The 21,445-nt window shown below is 39.0% G+C and overlaps 1 protein-coding gene across 2 annotated transcripts in view; it reads left to right on the top strand.

Annotated features, from left to right (window-relative positions):
* The window catches only part of RUFY2 (RUN and FYVE domain containing 2), a 2,497,315-nt gene that overhangs the window by 2,278,667 nt on the left and 197,203 nt on the right, over positions 1-21,445 (top strand). For both annotated transcript variants that reach the window (XM_044055761.1, XM_044055762.1), the window contains one exon: positions 10,111-10,240. In XM_044055761.1, the coding sequence (XP_043911696.1) occupies positions 10,111-10,240 (130 nt within the window). The remainder of the gene's footprint in view (positions 1-10,110; positions 10,241-21,445) is intronic.

The following is a 21,445-nucleotide window of genomic DNA, read 5'->3' as shown; positions in this document are numbered from 1 at the left end:
CTGTCTATTTTTGCAGCAAATTATTTTGGTACTTGGTATAACTGTCCAGAAATGGCTTCGATAAGCCATCCGACTACCGATATTCCGAAAAAAACGTAAGGATAAAGACAGACACAGACCACTTAGATCCAAAACTGCCGACGACGCTTCCGTTAAGCTAGTCGCCAGTTCGCTGGTACTCAGTGATGTGCTTTTGCAGCCCCTGATACCCGCTATTTCAGATTCGCAGGCCTCTACTGAGACCCATTCGGAGTTCGGTATGTTGCGAGATACTTCTTCGACTGTGGAACCTGCGGATGTCTCTACCTTGGATGGGTCCGAAGCCGCTGTGCAGGCACTTGCTTCTGAGGGCGTATTCAGGCCTACAGACTTGCATTTTAAGCCGATGCCATCTTCTTCATCTAGGCCTAAAACTCGACCCACGCCTAGAAAACCGACGTCCAAACCGCATGGTCAGGCCCATATGCCTAAAAAACAAATGCTTAGAATGGCTGAAGACCTTATCACTTTAATTAGGGGAAGCCAGCCTTCCCCCTCAAAGAGACCTAGAACTGATTTTCCTTCTGATTCTTTTGATCAGGATTCTGATATTTCTGTTTCTTCTGATTACCAGGATTTGCCCTTATCTACCTATGAGGATTGCATTCCCTCTGCTTCCCCTCCAGAAGATTTTTCTTTTGGTGAAACCTTGCACACTCATAGGGAGCATTTTCGCTGAGAAAGCCAGGATTACTCTGACTCCAAAAAAGTTAGGGAATTCTTACTCCTTCCTCAACACAGGCCTTTAGCTATCCCTCCTGTTCTGGACATTGTAGATGATGCTTTCTTGGAATCTAGCCTGTCCCCAGACACTTTACCTCCAGCTCCCGGAAAACCTGACAGGTATTAGAGTACCTGACTCTCACAAGTTCCTCTTCAAGAATCCTACTGCGGATCCAGAGACCATTTCCCAAGGTCCAAAGTACATTAAGGCTACTGCTGCCAAAAATCCTGCCCCTTCTGATAGAAATTCTAGAGCCTTGGACAGATGGGGTAAAAAGGTATACACTTCTGCTACTTTGGCCATTAGGGCTTTAAATTGCCAGTTTCATATGTTAAAGTACCAGCAGCATATGTTGGGTCTACTTAAACAGAAAATGATGTTGATTCCTGACTGTGCTGAACACACAGAATTACAGGATTTAATGCATTCTGCTGAACAAGTTGGTAAACATGTTTTGCAATGTGGTTTTGATTCTTTAGAAGCATCTTGCAGGGCTGCTGTTACTGGGTCTGTACTTAGAAGGCATGCTTGGCTTAAGGAGCAAAACTTGCCAGATCATGTTAAAGCTAAATTACTGGATGCTCCCTTAAACCAAGACTGCCTGTTTGGCAATAAAGCAGAAGAAGTCCTCAAAAAGATGGAGGAAAAAGCTAAATCTATGCAAACTGTTAAAGATTTCCTGCAAGTACAGCCTCCCAGATTAAGTAGGCATTGGTCTTCAAAGAATTGGTCCTTTCCAGTCTTTCCAGGCCTTCTCAGTCCAAACTCAGGAACAGCAGACCACCTAGGTTACAGTCTCAGGCTACGCACAGGCCTAAGCAGTGAGGGGCTCCCACTTCCAAAGCAGGAAGTAGTAAGACACCCCCCATGGACAACTGTCACAAAGACTTAACCTTAACCCTTTCAAGCTCTGCTCAACTGCCTGCTCCCTTAGGAGGAAAGCTCACCCTGCATGCAAAAATATGGGAACTCATAACCCAGGACAAATGGGTTTTAAATATAGTTTTCCAAGGATACAGATTCCACTTCCACTCCCTACCAACCCCAAGCGGTTGGCCAGACCTACCCCCAAATCTGTGGGCAGAGGCTAAACAGCAGGTTCTCTCTCTTCTAAGTATCAGGGATATTCAGCCTGTCACAGCAGAAGAAAGGGGACAAGGTTTTTATTCAAGAATTTTCCTGGTACCCAGAAAAGACAGCTTCTGGCGTCTTATCATGGACCTCTCTATTCTAAACATCATTTTTGGTAATCCCAAAATTCAAAATGCTAACACTTCAACAGCTACTTCCTGTCCTAGGCAAAGATGCCTGGTTGGCAACCTTAGACTTAAAGGAAGCTTACCTGCACATTCCAATAAGGAAATCTTGCAGAAAATACCTATGCTTCAGGGCAGGCTCCATGCACTATCAATTCTCTGCACTTCCCTTTGGCTTATCTATTGCGTCCAGGGTATTCACAAAGTGTCTAGCTCCAGCCATTGCATTTTGCAGGCAGAGAAATATTCAAATATACCCATACCTGGACGATTGTCTGATTCAGACAGAAAGCTAGGACTTGCTATTAAAACATCTGGCATTTATAAAGAAGCTTCTGACCTCACTGGGGTACACCATAAACGAAAAGAAATCTCACCTAGTACCCTGCCAACAGATTGTATTCCTGGGAGCAAGCTTGAACACAACTTCCCAGATGGCTTTCCTCACTCCAGAGAAACAAGTTTATTTGACAGCCTACTTCAAACTACTGGCCACAAAGACCCAGCTATCTGCAAGGAAAATTCTGCAAGCCCTGGGGTTCATGGTCTTTTGCATTCTACTAATTCCATATGCAAGACTGCATATGAGGAAACTACAATGGCATCTAAAAAGTCTATGGTGCCAACATTCTCAGGACCTGGAATCAATGATTCCTATCATTCCTTATATAAAGACAGAGTTCCTTTGGTGGGCAGAGGCCTGCTACCACAACAAGGGGCTTCCTTTCACTTTACCCCCTTCCGCCCAAACCCTAACAACAGACGCATCAGACTATGCATGGGGGGCTCACTTGGCAGGGCAGTGCATTCAGGGCAAGTGGAACCCGAGGCAGATGCACCTGCATATCAACCAAAAAGAGATGTTGGCTGTACAGAATTCCCCTGACAGCTTTCAAAGACCACATCCTTCCAGGACAATTGTTGGTAAAGACAGACAACACCACAGTTATGTGGTACATAAACAAGCAGGGGGGAACTCACTCGTACCCTCTCTGCAGACTAGCCATGGCTCTGTGGAATACAGCCTTGAGCTTCCAAGTGTACCTACAAGCTCAATTCCTGCTAGTCAAGCTAAATTCACTGGCAGACGACCTAAGCAGAAATCTCATGGACCCACACGAATGGAAACTGGAACCAAAAATATTCAACCTCTTGAGGAACAAATGGAGGACTCCAGAGATAGACCTGTTTGCCTCCCCTCAAAACTACCTATTGGACAAATTCTGCACAAGGACTTCCCACAGTCAAGCTTAGAAAGTGGATGCCCTGTCCTTTACCTGGGAAAGCCCCTCTGCCCCTCCTCTCGAAGGTTCTGCTAAAGATAAAACTGGACAAGCCAAGGACAATATTTATTGCACCAGACTGGCCACACTAGCATTGGTACCCCCTCTTGCGCAATATGATACTGCTGGAACCATGGCACTTATCTCTGACACCTTCCCTGCTGTCCCAGCAGGCGGGCCAAATTCTGCACCCTCGGCTTCAAACCCTGAACCTTGCAGCCTGGCTAATTCCTTGAGCTCCCCAATAGTATCCCTCAGTAAGCAGGTGCTAGATGTCATTCTGGAAGCAAGGAGGCTTAGTACTAGAAAATCGTATGCTGAAAAGTGGAAAAGATACTGTTCCTGGAGCCAGACTCAGGGGATGGGCACAACAATGCCCAGCATACCTCATATTCTTCAGTATTTAACAGAAATGCTCCACAAGGGCCTTTCCTTCTCATCAATTAAAATTCATGCCTCTGCCATTTCAGCACATTATAATACTGAACCACCCCTCTTCTCTCACCCCCTGCTAAAGCAGTTCCTCAGAGGGGCCAAAAATTTAAGACCCTTCCCAGCGAGCCCCTACTCCAGCCTGGGACCTTAACTTTGTATTGGAAAAGCTCACTCTACAGCGTAAGAAACTTCTCTGTGTGGAAGATTTTCAGTCCATATATTTCTCGTTAATCACTGTATATTAATCAGATCAGACAATAGCAGTAGAAGTAGCGAACGTAAACTCGTCAAGTCAAAAAGTAATAACAGAAAATATATAATTCTACAGCATTACTAAGTATTCAAAAGTAATCCAAGCAAGGCAGGCCATCTGTTTCCAGTCGAAAATCCTTTATTAAGTACACATACAAGCGATCCAAGTAAAACAAAAATAGAGTAATAATTTCCTCACAAGCTTTCTAAATTTATATATACTTTTTATCAGGCATGGGAGTGGTTTATTGTGCTGTAAAACAAAGTGTTATTGGTACACGTGTTAAATTCACATCCCTTCCCCCATCAGTGTGACATTCGAGCTGGTCCTGCCCTACCTAGTAGCTGTCATAATAATATATAGCCCTAATGTACTTTAATGGTACATCTTATTTAACCAAATTATTAAGTAGATTATTAAGTCTGATTTTATCCAAGGCAATATTCTACATGGCTGGAAATATATCAACCTTAGTTCATTTTGCGATCAAAAATTATATATAAATATATACATATACATTTTGCATGTAAAAATCAGTTTCTGTTTTCATAACCTATTGTTAACAAAGATCGCTTTCATCCTTCTAGACTTCTTCAGGTCTGTGTACAAGAACCTATATAATTGTATAATTAGTTAGTATTGTTATTACCATCATTTTGAATAAAGTGGAAAAAAAGAAAACCAGAAAAAAATAAAAATACGACAAAATGTATGTATGATGATGGAAACAAAATATACACTTAAATTTCAAATGATTTAAAATGGTATTTGCAGCTATTTTTGCATTTGTTAGCTGCATCCTGACATACACTTTGGATTATCACAGTATCACATTGTCACAGGAAACCCTTTTCTGATTAACAGCTTAGGTGAAGCCCCATCATTTGTTTATAGGAAGGCTAGGAATATTATAAGTTTTGTTGAATTTAAACCTAGACCATGTGAGAAAAGCACTAAAAGATATGAAACTAATTGTGCATTTTGTATATTTATACAGCAAGGTGATAGTTTTTATTGCCCTTATTTAAAGAAGATCATTAAAACCAGTGCAGGGGGTGACTGTAATACTAAAAAAGTAATTTACAGGGCACAGTGCAACGAATGTGATGCATTCTATGTGGGCAAGACTGTAAATAAACTCAAGCGAAGGATTTCTTGTCATCTGTCAGAAATCCGCTCTGGATGTAAAAATAATGCTCTAGCCTAACACCTTTCTCTTCATAAAAGGCACACAGGTTTAAAGTTCCAGATCCTGGATCACATAGACATGGGTGATCTTGAAGGAGGCATCCCGAATATTCTGGAGAAACATGAACTCATGTGGCAATTAAAGCTGAACTAAAAGCCTGGACTAAACCATTGCTGTTCAATTAAAAGTGCACTGGAACTTGGAAAATTGCCACATTGTTTACATGACTAATTGTATTTTATTTTATTATTATTTTTTTTTTCTACAAATTGGTTTTAAATACCATTTTAAATCATTTGAAATTTAAGTGTATATTTTGTTTCCATCATCATACATACATTTTGTCTTATTTTTATTTTTTTCTGGTTTTCTTTTTTTCCACTTTATTCAAAATGATGGTAATAACAATACTAACTATACAATTATATAGGTTTTTAGGGTTCTTGTACACAGACCTGAAGAAGTCTAGAAGGACGAAAGCGATCTTTGTTAACAATAGGTTATGAAAATAGAAACTGATTTTTACATGCAAAATGTATATGTATATATTTATATATAATTTTTGATCGCAAAATGAACTAAGGTTGATATATTTCCAGCCATGTAGTATATTGCCTTGGATAAAATCACAGACTTAATAATCTACTTAATAATTTGGTTAAATAAGATGTACCATTAAAGTACATTAGGGCTATATATTATTATGACAGCTACTAGGTAGGGCAGGACCAGCTCGAATGTCACACTGATGGGGGAAGGGATGTGAATTTAACACGTGTACCAATAACACTTTGTTTTACAGCACAATAAACCACTCCTATGCCTGATAAAAAGTATATATATATATATTGAGAAAGCTTGTGAGGAAATTATTACTCTATTTTTGTTTTACTTGGATCGCTTGTCTGTGTACTTAATAAAGGATTTTCGACTGGAAACAGACGGCTTGCCTTGCTTGGATTACTTTCGAATACTTAGTAATGCTGTAGAATTATATATTTTCTGTTATTACTTTTTGACTTGACGAGTTTACTTTCGCTACTTCTACTGCTATTGTCTGATCTGGTTAATGTACAGTGATTAACGAGAAATATATGGACTGAAAATCTTCCACACAGAGAAGTTTCTTACACTGTTTTGTTTTTAGACCCACTACACTTTAGTGGGTTGTTTTGAGACTTTGGGGATACCACGGAGATTACTCGTTTTTTTGGAAAAGCTCACTCTCCCTCCATTTGAACCAGCTGCAACTGTAGAGTTGAAATTCCTTTCTTGGAAAACAGCCTTCCTTCTTGCCATCACTTCAGCAAGAAGAGTGCCTGAATTACAGGCCCTCATGGCAGTGGAGCCCTTCAGTATCTTCCATGCAGACAGGGTTTCCCTAAGAACCAGTCCTTCCTATATGCCCAAGGTGGTGTCTAGTGTGGCCCTAAATCATTCCATTCATTTGCCTACCTATTTTCCGAACCCACAAAACAAAGGTGAATGAATACTGCACTCTTTGGACGTGCACAGACAACTTAGGTTTTATGTGGACAGGACTAAGCCAAAATCTGAACAGCTGCTAGCTGGCTTTGCTGCAGGGGCAGAGTGGGGAAGGCCATTTCAAAGCAAACCATTTCTAAATGAATAGCCCATTGCATTCATTTCTGCTGTAAGCACCATGGAAAACCTACCCCTCAGGGGATAAGATCCCATTCCGTCAGGGCTGAATCTTACCTCTGCAGCCTTCTTCAGAGGTGTCCCTACCAGGGACATCCTAGAAGCTGCTACATGGAGCTCTGTACATACCTTCACCAAGCATTACCACATGCTTATTATTTCTAAATCCAGAGCTGGTTTTGCCACTGCAGTCTTGCAGGGCTTATTAACTGGTCCTAATGCTCTCTGACTTCCTCCTCCCTTTCTTAGTTTTGGGAATCAACCCAAATGTAATAACTGCAACAGTGAAACACGAAGAAGATAGTACAGTCGTGTACACTTACCATAAATGTAGATGTTCGAGTGTATTCACTGCTGCAGTCCTGGTTACCCTCCCTCCAGCCCCCTGACTTCTCTTGGCTCTTCCTTTCCTTCTTGTTGGTGTATTTAAGGTTTCTGGTGTGTTTGCTTTTTGATGGAGGTGTAACATAACATATGATTACTTCCCATTATGGGGGCACGTTTCATACCCCTGACGACCTGACGTCATGGAAGAAGAGACAGCATCTGACGCAGGAATAAAAGATTCTGGTATTCAGGCTGGCTGAGGGCTACCTGTAGGCAGATAACCCTAATGTAATGACTGCAACAGTGAATACACTCGAACATCTACATTTATGGTAAGTGTACAAAACTGTATGTTTTATCTCCCTCGCCCCAAAATCCTACCTCCACTGCAGGGTTCTTAACAAAGCTTAAATGGCTTACAGTAAAACAAAGATGTATCCTCCTATTAGACTGTATGATATACAAACTGTTTAACCTGTGCACCTTCCCCTTTGTTTCAAGCTGACTCACAAAAAGAACACCCGTCTGCAATCTCTGATCTGTCTGTCAAAACAAAACTACACACTACAAACTTTAGCATCTCAGTGTTGAGCCCCTGTATTTTGGAATCCATCCCTGTCAAACTTTATTCACCTCCCTCCTTTCAAGAATTCTGATGCCAGCTTAAAAATCCTACACAATGAAACCAAATCAAATGTTATCAAGAAGGACATATTTCATAAAGCATGCTTACCCCTTACAAAAACACCTTCTCTTGCATGTCTCACTAATACATTGAGCATTGCTTTTAGCCTTTTCTTTAATTTCCCTGATTTTACTCTCCCCCTTTCTCATGTCCACCCCTTCCTTGCCATAAACCTATTCTCAATCCTGCATTTCATGTAGAAATGCTACATTAGAATGTTAGCCATTACTGTTTATAGCTTTGCTGTTCATCTTGTTGTGGTGCATGTTCTCTGAGATATTGGTTAGATTATTACATTAATAGTTTAAGCCATTCTGCATATTAATTTTACATATTACTTTTCAATGTAATTTATTATATATTTATTATAGTTTAAGCCACCCTGCGTATTAGTTTTACATATTACTTTTCGATGTAATTTCTTATATATTTATTATAGTTATTATAGTTTGAGCCATTCTGCATATTAGTTTTACATATTACTTTTCGATGTAATTTCTTATATATTTATTATAGTTATTATAGTTTAAGCCATTCTGCATATTAGTTTTACATATTATGTTTTGATGTAATTTCTTATATATTTATTATAGTTATTATAGTTTAAGCCTTTCTACATATTCGTTTTTACATATTACTTTTCAATGTAATTTCTTATATATTTACTCTGGGCTGAGCCTGAAAATGGTCCTTTGCAGTCAGATAACAATGGATAACAAATGGAAATAAAACAAAACCGGAGAAAGTGATCTTTGTATTTTCCAGGGCTGGTAATTTATCTAGTTTTCATTCCCTTGTTAAAATCAAAATACAAATGCACTGTAATGGCATAGCTGATGAGATTAATTTGTTCTTGTCATCCCTGCTGGATCACAGTTGTATTTACTTAGAATGGAGAGGGAGAAATACTATCAAGTCTAAGACTCCTCAGTAAAATTGTCAGTGACTAGTTTGGAGTGACTATTACAGACTTTCTAAATACAATTTGTAAAATGTTTGTTCCAAAATTATTAACAGAGGGCTAAGTTAACATATCATTTTTAAAAGTTGAACTTTGTGAATGTCAGGTCTCATCTTCCTCAAGTTATTCCTCGTCTTTTTAACTTGCACAGCTCAGCTAATTAGTAAAGTTGCTCTCAGTTGTTTCATCTTCAAGTTACAAACGTCTGTGTAGGAATACAGCTGTAAATGTCCACAATTTTGTCAGTTTTAGCAATATTGATAAGTATGAAAGTACATAATTTTATGACCCCAGTGGTCATGAACTAGCAACAAAGAGCCTAGGTACATTGCTATGCATGTTTCCTTGGCAAGACACTTTTACGTGACAGTCAAAATTATGTAAGAGCTATGGAAAGAAATTCCTGAAGAAAGTATAATGAAATTTAATTTAGCCATAGCATGATGTGCACTTAGGAAACTGGTTATTCTGTTCTAAACTGCTAAGTCATGCTTTTTTTAATTTGTGGAACTCTGGAGATCATTCTTTAGGAACGAAAAGTACATCTTTGGGAAAGGAAAAGTATTTAGTATATAGTTGTCCTTTAACCTTTTCATATTTGCTCAGGCTTCATTCATCAGCCCTTATATTTACATCAGTTCCAGCTCGTTTCATTAGCCCTTATTGTTAAACAGTTCATATTCATCTGCCTATTTCATTGGCCTTCACTGGCACTGCAAATGAGTTTGTGTGTTTTGATCAGCATTTTCTTTTAAGCATTCATTTCCTTTCACACACATTTCATCCGTCCTTAGTGTTACACCAATTCCAATTAAATATGTAGAATCACCCTGTACTGTTTTGCAATTTATATCTACTCTTGCCCGTTTCTTCCACCCTTCTTGTTACAAATTTGGTATATCTTCATGGCCTGTTTCATTTTTCATTATCCCTCACTTTTACAACATTCACATTCTTGTTGGTGTTTTTTTTATCAGCCCACTCCATTCAAGCATTTCCTATCCTTTTACACATCTTCCTTCAATGAAGAGATCTTGTATACCCAATCATTTCTGTTGATATGCACAGCATAATGTCAAGAAATGTATCAAACACACCTGTGCAGTTTGTAATAGTACTAGTTTTAATAAAATTAAACACAAAGGCAGTCATGGAAGAATTCATCGAACAAGGTGGATTCAGACCTACTTTAGGAAGGTTCAGCTTAAGTCAAACAAATTAACTCATGTTTATTGATGTGTTTAGTTGCAACTGAGAAGACTAAGTTTACGTCAGAAGTTTTCTTATCTTTCTAAGGCAACAGTTAGAAACAGACTTAAAAATTGAAAGGGAATGGAGATGCGCTCTACAAAATAACCTGGAGAAGGAAGCAGAGGTTATCAGTCAGCTTCAGGCAGACGTTGCGCACATCAACCAGTTAAAGAAGGTAAAATGCTTTGCAATAATTAACATTTGCTTTTATAAGCACAAGCACCCCAGTTAGGCTGTGCTTGTCCTTACAAACAGTCATATAGTTGAGTATATTAATTCAGTCAGTCGTTGCTTATGTGCTTATAAAGTTAGGCCTATTGCAGAGCTATTCACATAAAGCCATAAAATTTCAGGTGTCATAAGACGACTTAATAATTTTAATTGTCACGAAAAGTGTTGAGAGGTATGTTGTAATATGTGTTGTGGCATTCCAGGTAAGCTAAATTGTTTGTGCTGTCCTTTTGCCTTACATGCAGAAATAAGCTTACATCCGCTCAAATTGTATACTTTTTTCCTTCCCTTCTTGATTTATACTACTACTTCGGAAAGTAAATGTGCTATTTAAATACTGACATTTATGTAGCTGTGTATTCATTCATTCTTTCTTTCTTTAATGGGTAAATTAACTGGCCCTAGGACCTATGTTCAAGCGTAAATGTTTTAATTTCTTATGGAAAAAGGACAAAGTCTAAAGCGACCAAAGTTATTTAAATCCACAAATAAGACTACTCATAATACAGTAGTGATACTTTCATAAAGCAATGAATGCAACAGCATTTTTGTCTCAAGTATGTATATGTCAAGACTTTATTAGACTGCAACTTGTAACATGTACATTACAGAACAAAAATCTTGGTGTCCATGAGTTTTTTTCTTCCAGAGTTGTACACTTTACAGCATAAGAATTATATCAGTGTCAGTAAGTAACAGTTATACAGTTACAACATAATGATGTCAATATCAGTGAATAACAGAGTTATACACATTACACAGTGAAGTTGTCAGTCTAAGTGAGGTTCACACATTACAGCATGAGAATTACCACAGTGTCAGTAACAGAGATACATAAATTACAGCAAGAGAATTACCACAGCGTCAGTAACAGAGCTACATAAATTACAGCATGAGAATTACTAGCGTCAGTAACAGAGCTACATAAATTACAGCATGAGAATTACCAGAGTCAGTAACAGAGCTACATAAATTACAGCATGTGAATTACCAGCGTCAGTAATAGAGCTACATAAATTACAGCATGAGAATTACCAGCGTCAGTAACAGAGCTACATAAATTATAGCATGGGAATTACCAACGTCAGTAACAGAGCTACATAAGTTACAGCATGGGAATTACCGGCGTCAGTAACAGAGCTACATAAATTACAGCATGGGAATTACCGGCGTCAGTAACAGAGCTACATAAATTACAGCATGGGAATTACCGGCGTCAGTAACAGAGCTACATAAATTATAGCATGGGAATTACCGGCGTCAGTAACAGAGCTACATAAATTACAGCATGGGAATTACCGGCGTCAGTAACAGAGCTACATAAATTACAGTATGGGAATTACCGGCGTCAGTAACAGAGCTACATAAATTACAGCATGGGAATTACCGGCGTCAGTAACAGAGCTACATAAATTACAGCATGGGAATTACCGGCGTCAGTAACAGAGCTACATAAATTACAGCATGAGAATTACCGGCGTCAGTAACAGAGTTACATAAATTACAGCATGAGAATTACTGGCTTCAGTAACAGAGCTACATAAATTACAGCATGAGAATTACCACAGCGTCAGTAACCGAGCTACATAAATTACAGCATGAGAATTACCACACCGTCAGTAACCGAGCTACATAAATTACAGCTTGAGAATTACCACAGCGTCAGTAACAGAGCTACCTAAATTACAGCATGAGAATTAGCACAGCGTCAGTAACAGAGCTACCTAAATTACAGCATGAGAATTAGCACAGCGTCAGTAACAAGAGCTACCTAAATTACAGCATGAGAATTACCACAGCGTCAGTAACAGAGCTACCTAAATTACAGCATGAGAATTACCACAGCGTCAGTAACAGAGCTACTTAAATTACAGCATGAGAATTACCACAGCGTCAGTAACAGAGCTACATAAATTACAGCATGAGAATTACCACAGCGTCAGTAACAGAGCTACATAAATTACAGCATGAGAATTACCACAGCATCAGTAACAGAGCTACATAAATTACAGCATGAGAATTACCAGTGTCAGTAACAGAGCTACATAAATTACAGCATGAGAATTACCAGCGTCAGTAACAGAGCTACATAAATTACAGCATGAGAATTACCAGCGTCAGTAACAGAGCTACATAAATTACAGCATGAGAATTACCACAGCATCAGTAACAGAGCTACATAAATTACAGCATGAGAATTACCAGTGTCAGTAACAGAGCTACATAAATTACAGCATGAGAATTACCAGCGTCAGTAACAGAGCTACCTAAATTACAGCATGAGAATTACCAGCGTCAGTAACAGAGCTACATAAATTACAGCATGAGCATTAACAGTATCAGTAACAGAGCTACATAAATTACAGCATGAGAATTACCAGCGTCAGTAACAGAGCTACATAAATTACAGCATGAGAATTACCAGCGTCAGTAACAGAGCTACATAAATTACAGCATGAGAATTACCAGCGTCAGTAACAGAGCTACATAAATTACAGCATGAGAATTACCAGCGTCAGTAACAGAGCTACATAAATTACAGCATGAGAATTACCAGCGTCAGTAACAAAGCTACATAAATTACAGCATGAGAATTACCACAGCGTCAGTTGCGTTGTGATGCATTCCAGGGTGAGGATTAAATTAATGTGGGGGAGGTTTTGTTTCAGAGTTTATACAGTTATACAGCTGTAACTGAACTGATACACAAAAATGTAAAGAATAACACCAAACTGACATTTCATCATTTTTTCCCTGGAAAGACACTTTCCATTGTCAGATAATTAACATCTTATTTTTGCTGTTGTATTTGTTGGAGACTTGCCATACACACGAGTATGCCAGAAATACCTTTTTGAACCAGTTAGGGAGTGTACCATGGTTTTGCTGTGTAAGCTTTTAATGTGGTCCTTTGTAAACACTACTTGGGTATCTCTGAAGTTGGCTTCTTTTTGTATTAAGCAGTGTATAATTTGTCATTGCGTCACATTTTTTTCTGTAAAATAAACTTGCTGTCCACAGCATAGCTGCTGCTTTTTTTGAGGGAATCTGTGTTCATGCACTTCTTGAGACCACCTCGGAGCCTGACTAAGTAGTTTTGGGGATCTGTAGCACCCACTTTGTTGATAATCTAACAAGCCAGTGGTGAGCTTTCCAGATTTATTCATGCTGACTGCAGAAACTTGTAGTCACTGGCCATACAGTCGCATGTTTTTCTTGTGTAGCCAGTCAGGCCAACTACCTAAGCACTGCTTAGCTGCATGACTGTCCCTGTTTCTTCAGCTTCATCGAGGGATTGGATGAGGCTTACTTTCTTTAACTGTCAGTGGAGTCCTATGAAGAACTACACCAAAGCAAAACAAAACCAATAAATCCAAGAAATACCAGGTAGGAGGCAGGCAGGCAAAACATGAACACTTTTCCTTAGGGCAACCAAATCCTTTATTGTTAAAACAACAAGATAAGCACTTTCGTCTCAGTTTTAGACATTCAAAGAGACTTCATCAGATAAAGCTAGTAAAAAGAGGGCTAGATTTAAAACCAAAACCAAGACCCAGATGACGTAATTTCCTGCTAGCAGGATTAGCCATTTTTAAAGTGACAGTATTAAAATCAAACAGTAGTGTGCTGAAATCAGAACGATACCATCCCAATTATAAATACATCAAAAACTGTGGCATAAAACAAGAAATTCATCTCATATGTTGTCATCGCTACCTTATAAAATACGTGTACTTAAAATTGTAAATGCATATAAAATGTATGAGCAAGTAATTGAATAAATATATATGTGGTTAAATGGAAATAGGCAAAACCAAGCTAAATAGATAAATATATATAATAAAATATATATATATATATATATATATATATATATATATATATATATATATATATAAAATCAGAGTAATATAATTTTAAGTACACGTATTTTATTTCTTTTATATATTTTATAAGGTAGCAATGACGGGTCTATGTTAAATGTTCGAACATCCAAAATGTCGAACATTACATGGTCGAGACCAAATGTTCGAACATCAAATAAAAAACTTAAAAAAGAAAAAAACACTTTAGCAGCATAGGCAGGGGGGCAAGCCCCCCCACTTATATATACCAACTCCGAGACCGCAATTCAGTGCAGAAAAGGCAAATTCTCCCTATCTGCACCATACTGCGCTGTTGAAAGTCAATCTTCGAACACTTAAAATTTTGAACGTTTGGTCTCGACCATGTAACATTAGAAATTTTGAGCGTTCGAAGATTTGTCAGGTACCCGCAATGACAATATATGAGATGAATTTCTTGTTTTATGCCATAGTTTTTGATGTATTTATAATTGGGATGGTATCATTCTGATTTCGGCACACTACTGTTTGATTTTAATACTGTCACTTTAAAAATGGCTAATCCTGCTAGCAGGAAATTACGTCATCTGGGTCTTGGTTTTGGTTTTAAATCTAGCCCTCTTTTTACTAGCTTTATCTGATGAAGTCTCTTTGAATGTCTAAAATTGAGATGAAAGCGCTTATCTTGTTGTTTTAACAACAAAGGATTTGGTTGCCCTAAGGAAAAATTTTCGTGTTTTGCCTGCCTGCCTTCTAAGTGCTATTTCTTGGATCCTATGAAGAACTAACTGTGCATTCCTTTTGTAGACTTTGCCTTTCTGGCCACAGATGGCATCAGCTGTAACGGTACCCAATGCTTTGGAACCTGTCACAGGGATTTAGGGAAATGAACCCAATTCTGTGGAGCCTGTCATAGGAAATAATGGAAGTGGACCTAATTCCATAGAACCTGTAACAGGGATTTAGGGAAACAGACCCAGTACTGTGGAGCAGAGCCACGTCATGGTCAAAGGGGGGCCCTAGGCAGGGTAATAGATCCTGGCCCCACCCCTCCCACCCCCCACAGCCATCATTTGGATGTTTCTTCCCAGCTACCATAAACACTGTTCAAACCTCTGTGTACATAATATTTTCTTCTTTATTTCTGCAGTGATTGCAGATATTTGGATTTAATGTAAAACTTTTATTCTGAATTTTTATAGTACAAACACTGATAGCCATCTGCTAAATAAAACAATACAGTCTCACAATGAAAAATGACTTGGCATGAACAACAGTAAACTTCTCTGCCTTTGAATCTCATATTCATTGAAATGGCACTGCAACCCACATTCAAATAAAATGCGTCTGGCCAGTGGCTGATTACCTTTGGGCTGTTTTCAAACCATAGTTCCCCTTGTACACATTTTATGGCCATGCATACATGCATATGTTCTTTGATTCACCTTCCTGATTGTATAAATTTCATTCCTTGTATAATATATCACCACTTGTTAGAGTGGTTTTAAATTTGTAGTTTTGAATATTTTTCCAGTAAGCAATGAAACAAAATGTATGAACCAGTATTGACAAAACTAGCTATTTCAGAACATTTCAACCATAAAAGGCCACTCAAACTTCTGTGATTAGGATCCACCAACATCATTCAGTATGCACAGTATTTGGAGAAGTAAATGTCATCTGAATAATTCCATATTAAAGAGATCTGTAGTTAAAATTGGTAAGCTGGTAGTATAGCAATAGGGAATGGCTTGCAAACTGATCACAGTTACTAAGTATCTTATCCAAAGGAGGACACAGTCGAAAGTGCAGCACCCCTCCCCCCCCATTAAAGTGCACCACAGTGTCAGCAATCTATCTACGTGGTGTGGGAGTAGAACCCACTGCCTTCTACACCAAAGGTACTCAGAGAGCAAGCGTTTCCCTTTTTCCGGAGACTTGTCAAAAAAGTTTAGTGAAGACATAATATGCCAGGTTATGTTATTACCATTCTTTCTTCAAAATGTCATGATTCAGTTTAGATGGTATAGCTTCCCTGTTTCTACTCAACATGTCCAACCATTAGATAGATCTAAGTACCTGTCTACCTTTTGTCTTTTAGATGGTTTCTGCTCAGGTATTTTAATAGATGATATTGGAGGGATATAAACAACAACTAAGATTAGGTGTTTTTTTCCTCTAGTAGAATCCGTTATCCAGTTAAGTGAAATACAGCTAGGAGGGTTGGCCTGCATTGCTTGTAGTACTTCTGTGATGTAATTTTTCTGTTGAAATACATCCCTTGGTTGTTTAATGGGGTCTGAGAAGTAACAAGTATAGTTGGAGTTTGGGTGAGTAGTTGAGGCCCAGGGTTTTTCCAAATGTTGCTTGGTAATGTGTTGCTTAACATGAATTATAACTTTGGTAAAAGCCTATTGAATAGGAGCAGTAGCAGTGTGGGGTATTGTTTTGTTGCAGTAAGATAGCTTCTGTTAAAAATTGCTTTTATTTATTTATTTATTTATTATTTATTTAATGACATTTGGTTAGCAGGAAAGTCTGACTGGGAAGTAACCCATTTTTAGAGGAGGCTCAGGGAGAAAATCTCCAGCATATTACATGAAGGCAAAACAGTAGGATGTAACAAGTATTAACATTTGGTGTGGACTGACATTTATACAAGTACAACATAAAATAACAGAGTTGTAGGTGTTCCCATTTATAGTCTTAAGTTCTTTTTAATTATGTTCGCTGACACATGTGCATCTTTGCCAAGTAAGTGGAGTTACTTTAACTGAGACTACTGGGGTGCTGCTTTGAAAAGCTAATGATATATTTTATTTTATTTTTCTGTGTGTGTGTCCAGAGTATGACAAAAGCACACATGCAGACTCTGACATTGTTTTACACACCACTCCAGTGTCAAGGTTAAACACAGCTAATCTTCCCTTTGTAACAGCTTTTAAGAGAAAACATCTTAATCTGTTAAATTTTCAGACATTTTGTTATACTGCATAGCTCTGGGTGTTGAATGGTTGGCTTTCTCATGCACTGTGTTCACAGGAATTCTTTGTGAATGCATCTTCACAATACTTACAAGCATTTCTACCTTTACATTATTGTCTGTATCCAGTGCCTTAATATTCTACTTTTGCAGCATCTTTTAGCTAAAACACACTGTCCCGGAATGACTGACAGTTCTACACATCCTGCAGCCTTGATCTTTGCAGTGCAGTACCTCTTTTTATGTCAACAGCCACAGCAAATGCAGTGGGTGTCATTCCTTGCTGCTCGTTTGTTACTAGACCCCATTTGGACATGTTAGACTAGTACGTGTTGATCCTTCGCATGGTCACAAAACACAGTACCTTACTGGCATAAGGGGAGTAGTGCCATGCTACCCTATCTCTGACAGTCTACCAAAGATCAGAGCTCCTCCCCATGCCTATCTGTGGGTATGATGCACCACAATCACCTGAGAGTACAGGCACTGCCTTTCAGACCCACTGACGAGATCTTTTCAGTTTTCTAGTGCCACATTAAGAGAAGGCTCTCTTATTTCTCTGGATTTTCACTGCTGAGCTCAGATAAGAAACCCTTTTGGGTTTATTTCCTCCCTCTGCCTTTTAGATTCAGTGTTTGACTAGTGTATTCTGCTGCTTGGACTGCATTTTTTTCTGATTAGAAGTTCTGTATATGCTCTTGTTTTTACTTTGACTAACAAAGTAAGTCCTGTGCTGTTGGTTAAAAGCTTCAATTGGAAGTTTTGGCGGGAAAACTTGCTGATATTGCAGTTTTTTTCTTTGTGGTTGTGATTATTTGAGGTGATTGAGCAGGATTGCAAGCATTTTAAATTATTATTTTCCTTTAAATTGCAATTTTGGCACCATTTTGTATGTTAAACATTTCTGTCAGGCATTTTTCATCAGTTTATGACTTGTTTCTTGTCTAATACTGTTTAAAGTTGTATCTATTCATTTGGACTGAAATTAGCCTCTTTTCTACCAAATTAGGAGACTTTCGTGCTTGTATTTTTTGCGTGGAACTTTGTTACTGAAATTGTAATTTTATTAAGTGCAGTCTTTAGAATAGTGAAACCATGCAGAAAAAAAGTCAGATTTGTTTTTGCGCCATTTTGTATGTTAAACATTCCTGATAGGAATTTTTCATCCTTTTATGATTTATTTATTGTCTAATACAGCTTTAGGCCGTTTTTAATCATTTGATGCTGAAACTACACTTTTATTTATTAAAATTGGGGGAAATTTGACGTATGTTTTGTGCTTTGAACTGTGTTACCGAAAATACTGTCATTTTCTCAGTGCAGTGTTCAGAATAGTATCCCTACAGAAGCAGTCTTTAGATTGCTATTTGGAGGGACAGTAGTGAGATTTGTCCATCCTTTTACTGATCTGACCATGCAGCCAGTATGTGATATTGAGCTGAATAGTTTCTTGTCCCCTGACTTGATGAAGTCAGAAATCCTCCCAACCATCTACCTAAAAACCATAGAAATAAGTCAAGAAATATGCCTCAGCCTATGGTTTGTGACTATGCAGTAGCCTTATGCAGACTATTGGACAACTTGCCTTATTTTGTCTCCGGGTCTCTTGGTGTGGTGTTAGTACCACAGCTGTGTATGACACGATGGTTAGACACACATCCTCTGGTGTTGTACTAGTGCCTGGTTCAGCTATGGGAGAACCATAATCTTTAGGTGCATGGGAGGTCAGGTATGTATTATCTGTTGCCACTTTTGAAACTCTTCCCACATGGAAGACTTCCACTACTGTAATGCATGCAAAAAAAGAGACAGAAGACCCACCACTTTGCAGGGCAATGTTCGGAATGGGTTTCCATCTGAGATGGTGACTGTGACTAGATCCATTGTTCAGGCAGTTTATTCTGGGGTTCATTCCTGGGTTAGGAGTAACACTGAGGCTCATACCCTCATTCACCCTTCCAGGGATCCAAATTTTGAAAGGGATTCAGAATCTGACTTTTCTGAAGTGCCAGTGTCTGATCTGTCAGCCTTCTCTGAGGACTAACAGGTGCAGAAAACCAAACAGATTTTTTTCTTTTCCCCAAATGCTGGCTAGATTTAGGGATGTATTCAGTTGGTAGCAATCTTTCGCTGTTGTCAAGGTCAACAGGGTATATGATCTTTTGGAAGATGAGGCCCTGGACGTGGTGGCTTTCCCTCCATTAATCCCAGCATTTGAGTATGTTTTTAAGAACTTTTGCAATTATCCTCTACTGAACATGTCTTTGGCTAAAAAGTATTTAAGAAATTCAGGGTGTGCCTTGACCACGCCTGGTCTCGAAGCCCCCTGGTCTGCATATCCTGCTGCTGTGTTGCCCAGTGATATCTTCTTACAAAATGACTATGTCAGACCCAGTCCCTTCAGATAAGTTAAGTAAGTGTTTAGAATCTCAGGAAAATGTGCTGGCACAGTCCAGCATTGTAGCCTTTAAGGTGTGTTTACCAGTCTTGTTTGTGTTGAGCTGTACATATAGTTTAGATGAATCTGCTGCATTGGTACCGGCTGAGCAAAAATCATTATTTGATGTGATTGAGCACGTGTCTAAACATGCTTTAAAGAGTGACTTGGAACCAATATTGTTTCTAGAAATGCAGTGACATCTGTGATGATAAGGAGTATGCTTGGTTGCCCAGTCAAAACTTTTCTGATGAGTTAAAAAAAACTGAGATTATGAATGCCCCACTTGATTCTGATTTTGTTTGGTACAGCAGGTAATCTTATCCTTAAACAATGGGGTGACATAGGTAAACTGATTCAAGGGATGTCTAAAATGTTCCATATTCCCAAGTTTCCCTCCATTAAGCAATTAAGCAGGATAATTTTCAATGGCCTAACAAACAGAAGTCACATCCAAATAGAAGCCAATGCAATAAAAAGGAATACCCAGTGTTAGAATGCTGCCAAACCTAACCAGAGAAGATCCTTTCCCAAAAAAGGGTAACACTCCTTCCAACCGATGACTATGTCAAGCGTAACACCCGTCTTTCCCAAGTCCCCCTCTGGGTGCCTTGTCTTGAAAGTTATTTCTCAACAAGCTGGATTGATGATTAGTAGTTTATGACAAATGGGTGCTCAATATTGCTGGCAGATGTTGCAGGTGGCAGTGGAAGGAACATCTGCCTCAGCTCAAGGGAGTGCCTCCTTACTCGCCAGGCCAGACTTTGCTGTTCCCTCCTATACTTCAACAATGCTGGACTCAAGGGTCATAGAACCAGTCCCCCCTCCAGAAAGAATGAAAGGTTTATAGTCCAGAAGTTTCCTGGTTCCCAAAAAAGAGCTGTGATGGTGACCAGTGTCGGACCCATCCTTTCTGAATTAATTTGCCATGGTCCCCAAGGTTAAGATGCTCACCCTGCAAGCAGCGCCTCTTCTTTTGCCAGACTACTGCTTCAGGGTGACTCTTGACTTAAAGGATGTGCATCACTATATCCGCATTGTTCATCGCTTCAGGAGATATGAGATTTTTTGTGTCTTGTTCATGCTATTGGTTCTCTACATTGCCCTTTGGGTTATCCATTACAGCTCAGGTGTTTGCCAAATGCCTTGCTCGGGTAGTGGCCCACTTCCAGACTTTTGGCATTCACATCTTTCCTTACTTGGATGACTTGCTAATCTGTGCAGAGTCTATATCCAGGTGTTTGGAATCGCTAGACAAAATCTTTACCTGACTCTCCTGTCTAGGTTCAGGTCAAATATTTGAAAGTCGTGCCTGCCATCCTCACAAAGGCTTGTTTTCCTAGGGTGTTTAATTGACTCCAATAAATGTATGGGCCTTTCTTTCTGAAGATGAGCTTGTGTCTTTCCAGGTGGTGTTTCAGGAATTCTCCAGGAGGAACTAAGCCTTGGCTTGACAATTCCCAAAACATTCTAGGACTTATAGCTTCAATGACTCTCACGACCACTGGCCCATCTCTAAGTGAGGACAATTCAGTGGTATGTCCAGAATTGTTAGACTCGGCACCTACATTCCCCGGAATTTGTTATAGGTACTGCCCTTCATCAGATGAGAGTTACAGTGGTGGAAAGCACAGCTGAGTATAAATCGAGAACTTCCTTTATTCCCTTCTGTTCAGCATAATCTGTCCAGACAGGTTCATCTGACTTCACTTGGGAACTGTGTCAATGGGAGTGGAAGTACAGGCCACCTTAGGACACAGCAGCACAGCAAGATCTGTTGGCAGTGATCCATGCCTTGACATTCCTTCACCAGCTATGGATTCCAGGTCCGCTTCTGATGGTACTGCAACAAACAAGGAAGTACAAGGTCGTACCCTCTGTGCC

This window comes from Protopterus annectens, chromosome 14.part0, assembly GCF_019279795.1.
Source record: "Protopterus annectens isolate FY-2018-M chromosome 14.part0, PAN1.0, whole genome shotgun sequence".
Lineage (NCBI taxonomy): Eukaryota > Metazoa > Chordata > Ceratodontiformes > Protopteridae > Protopterus > Protopterus annectens.
Note: the sequence above shows the minus strand (reverse complement) of the source record. Positions and strands in the feature narration are given on the sequence as shown.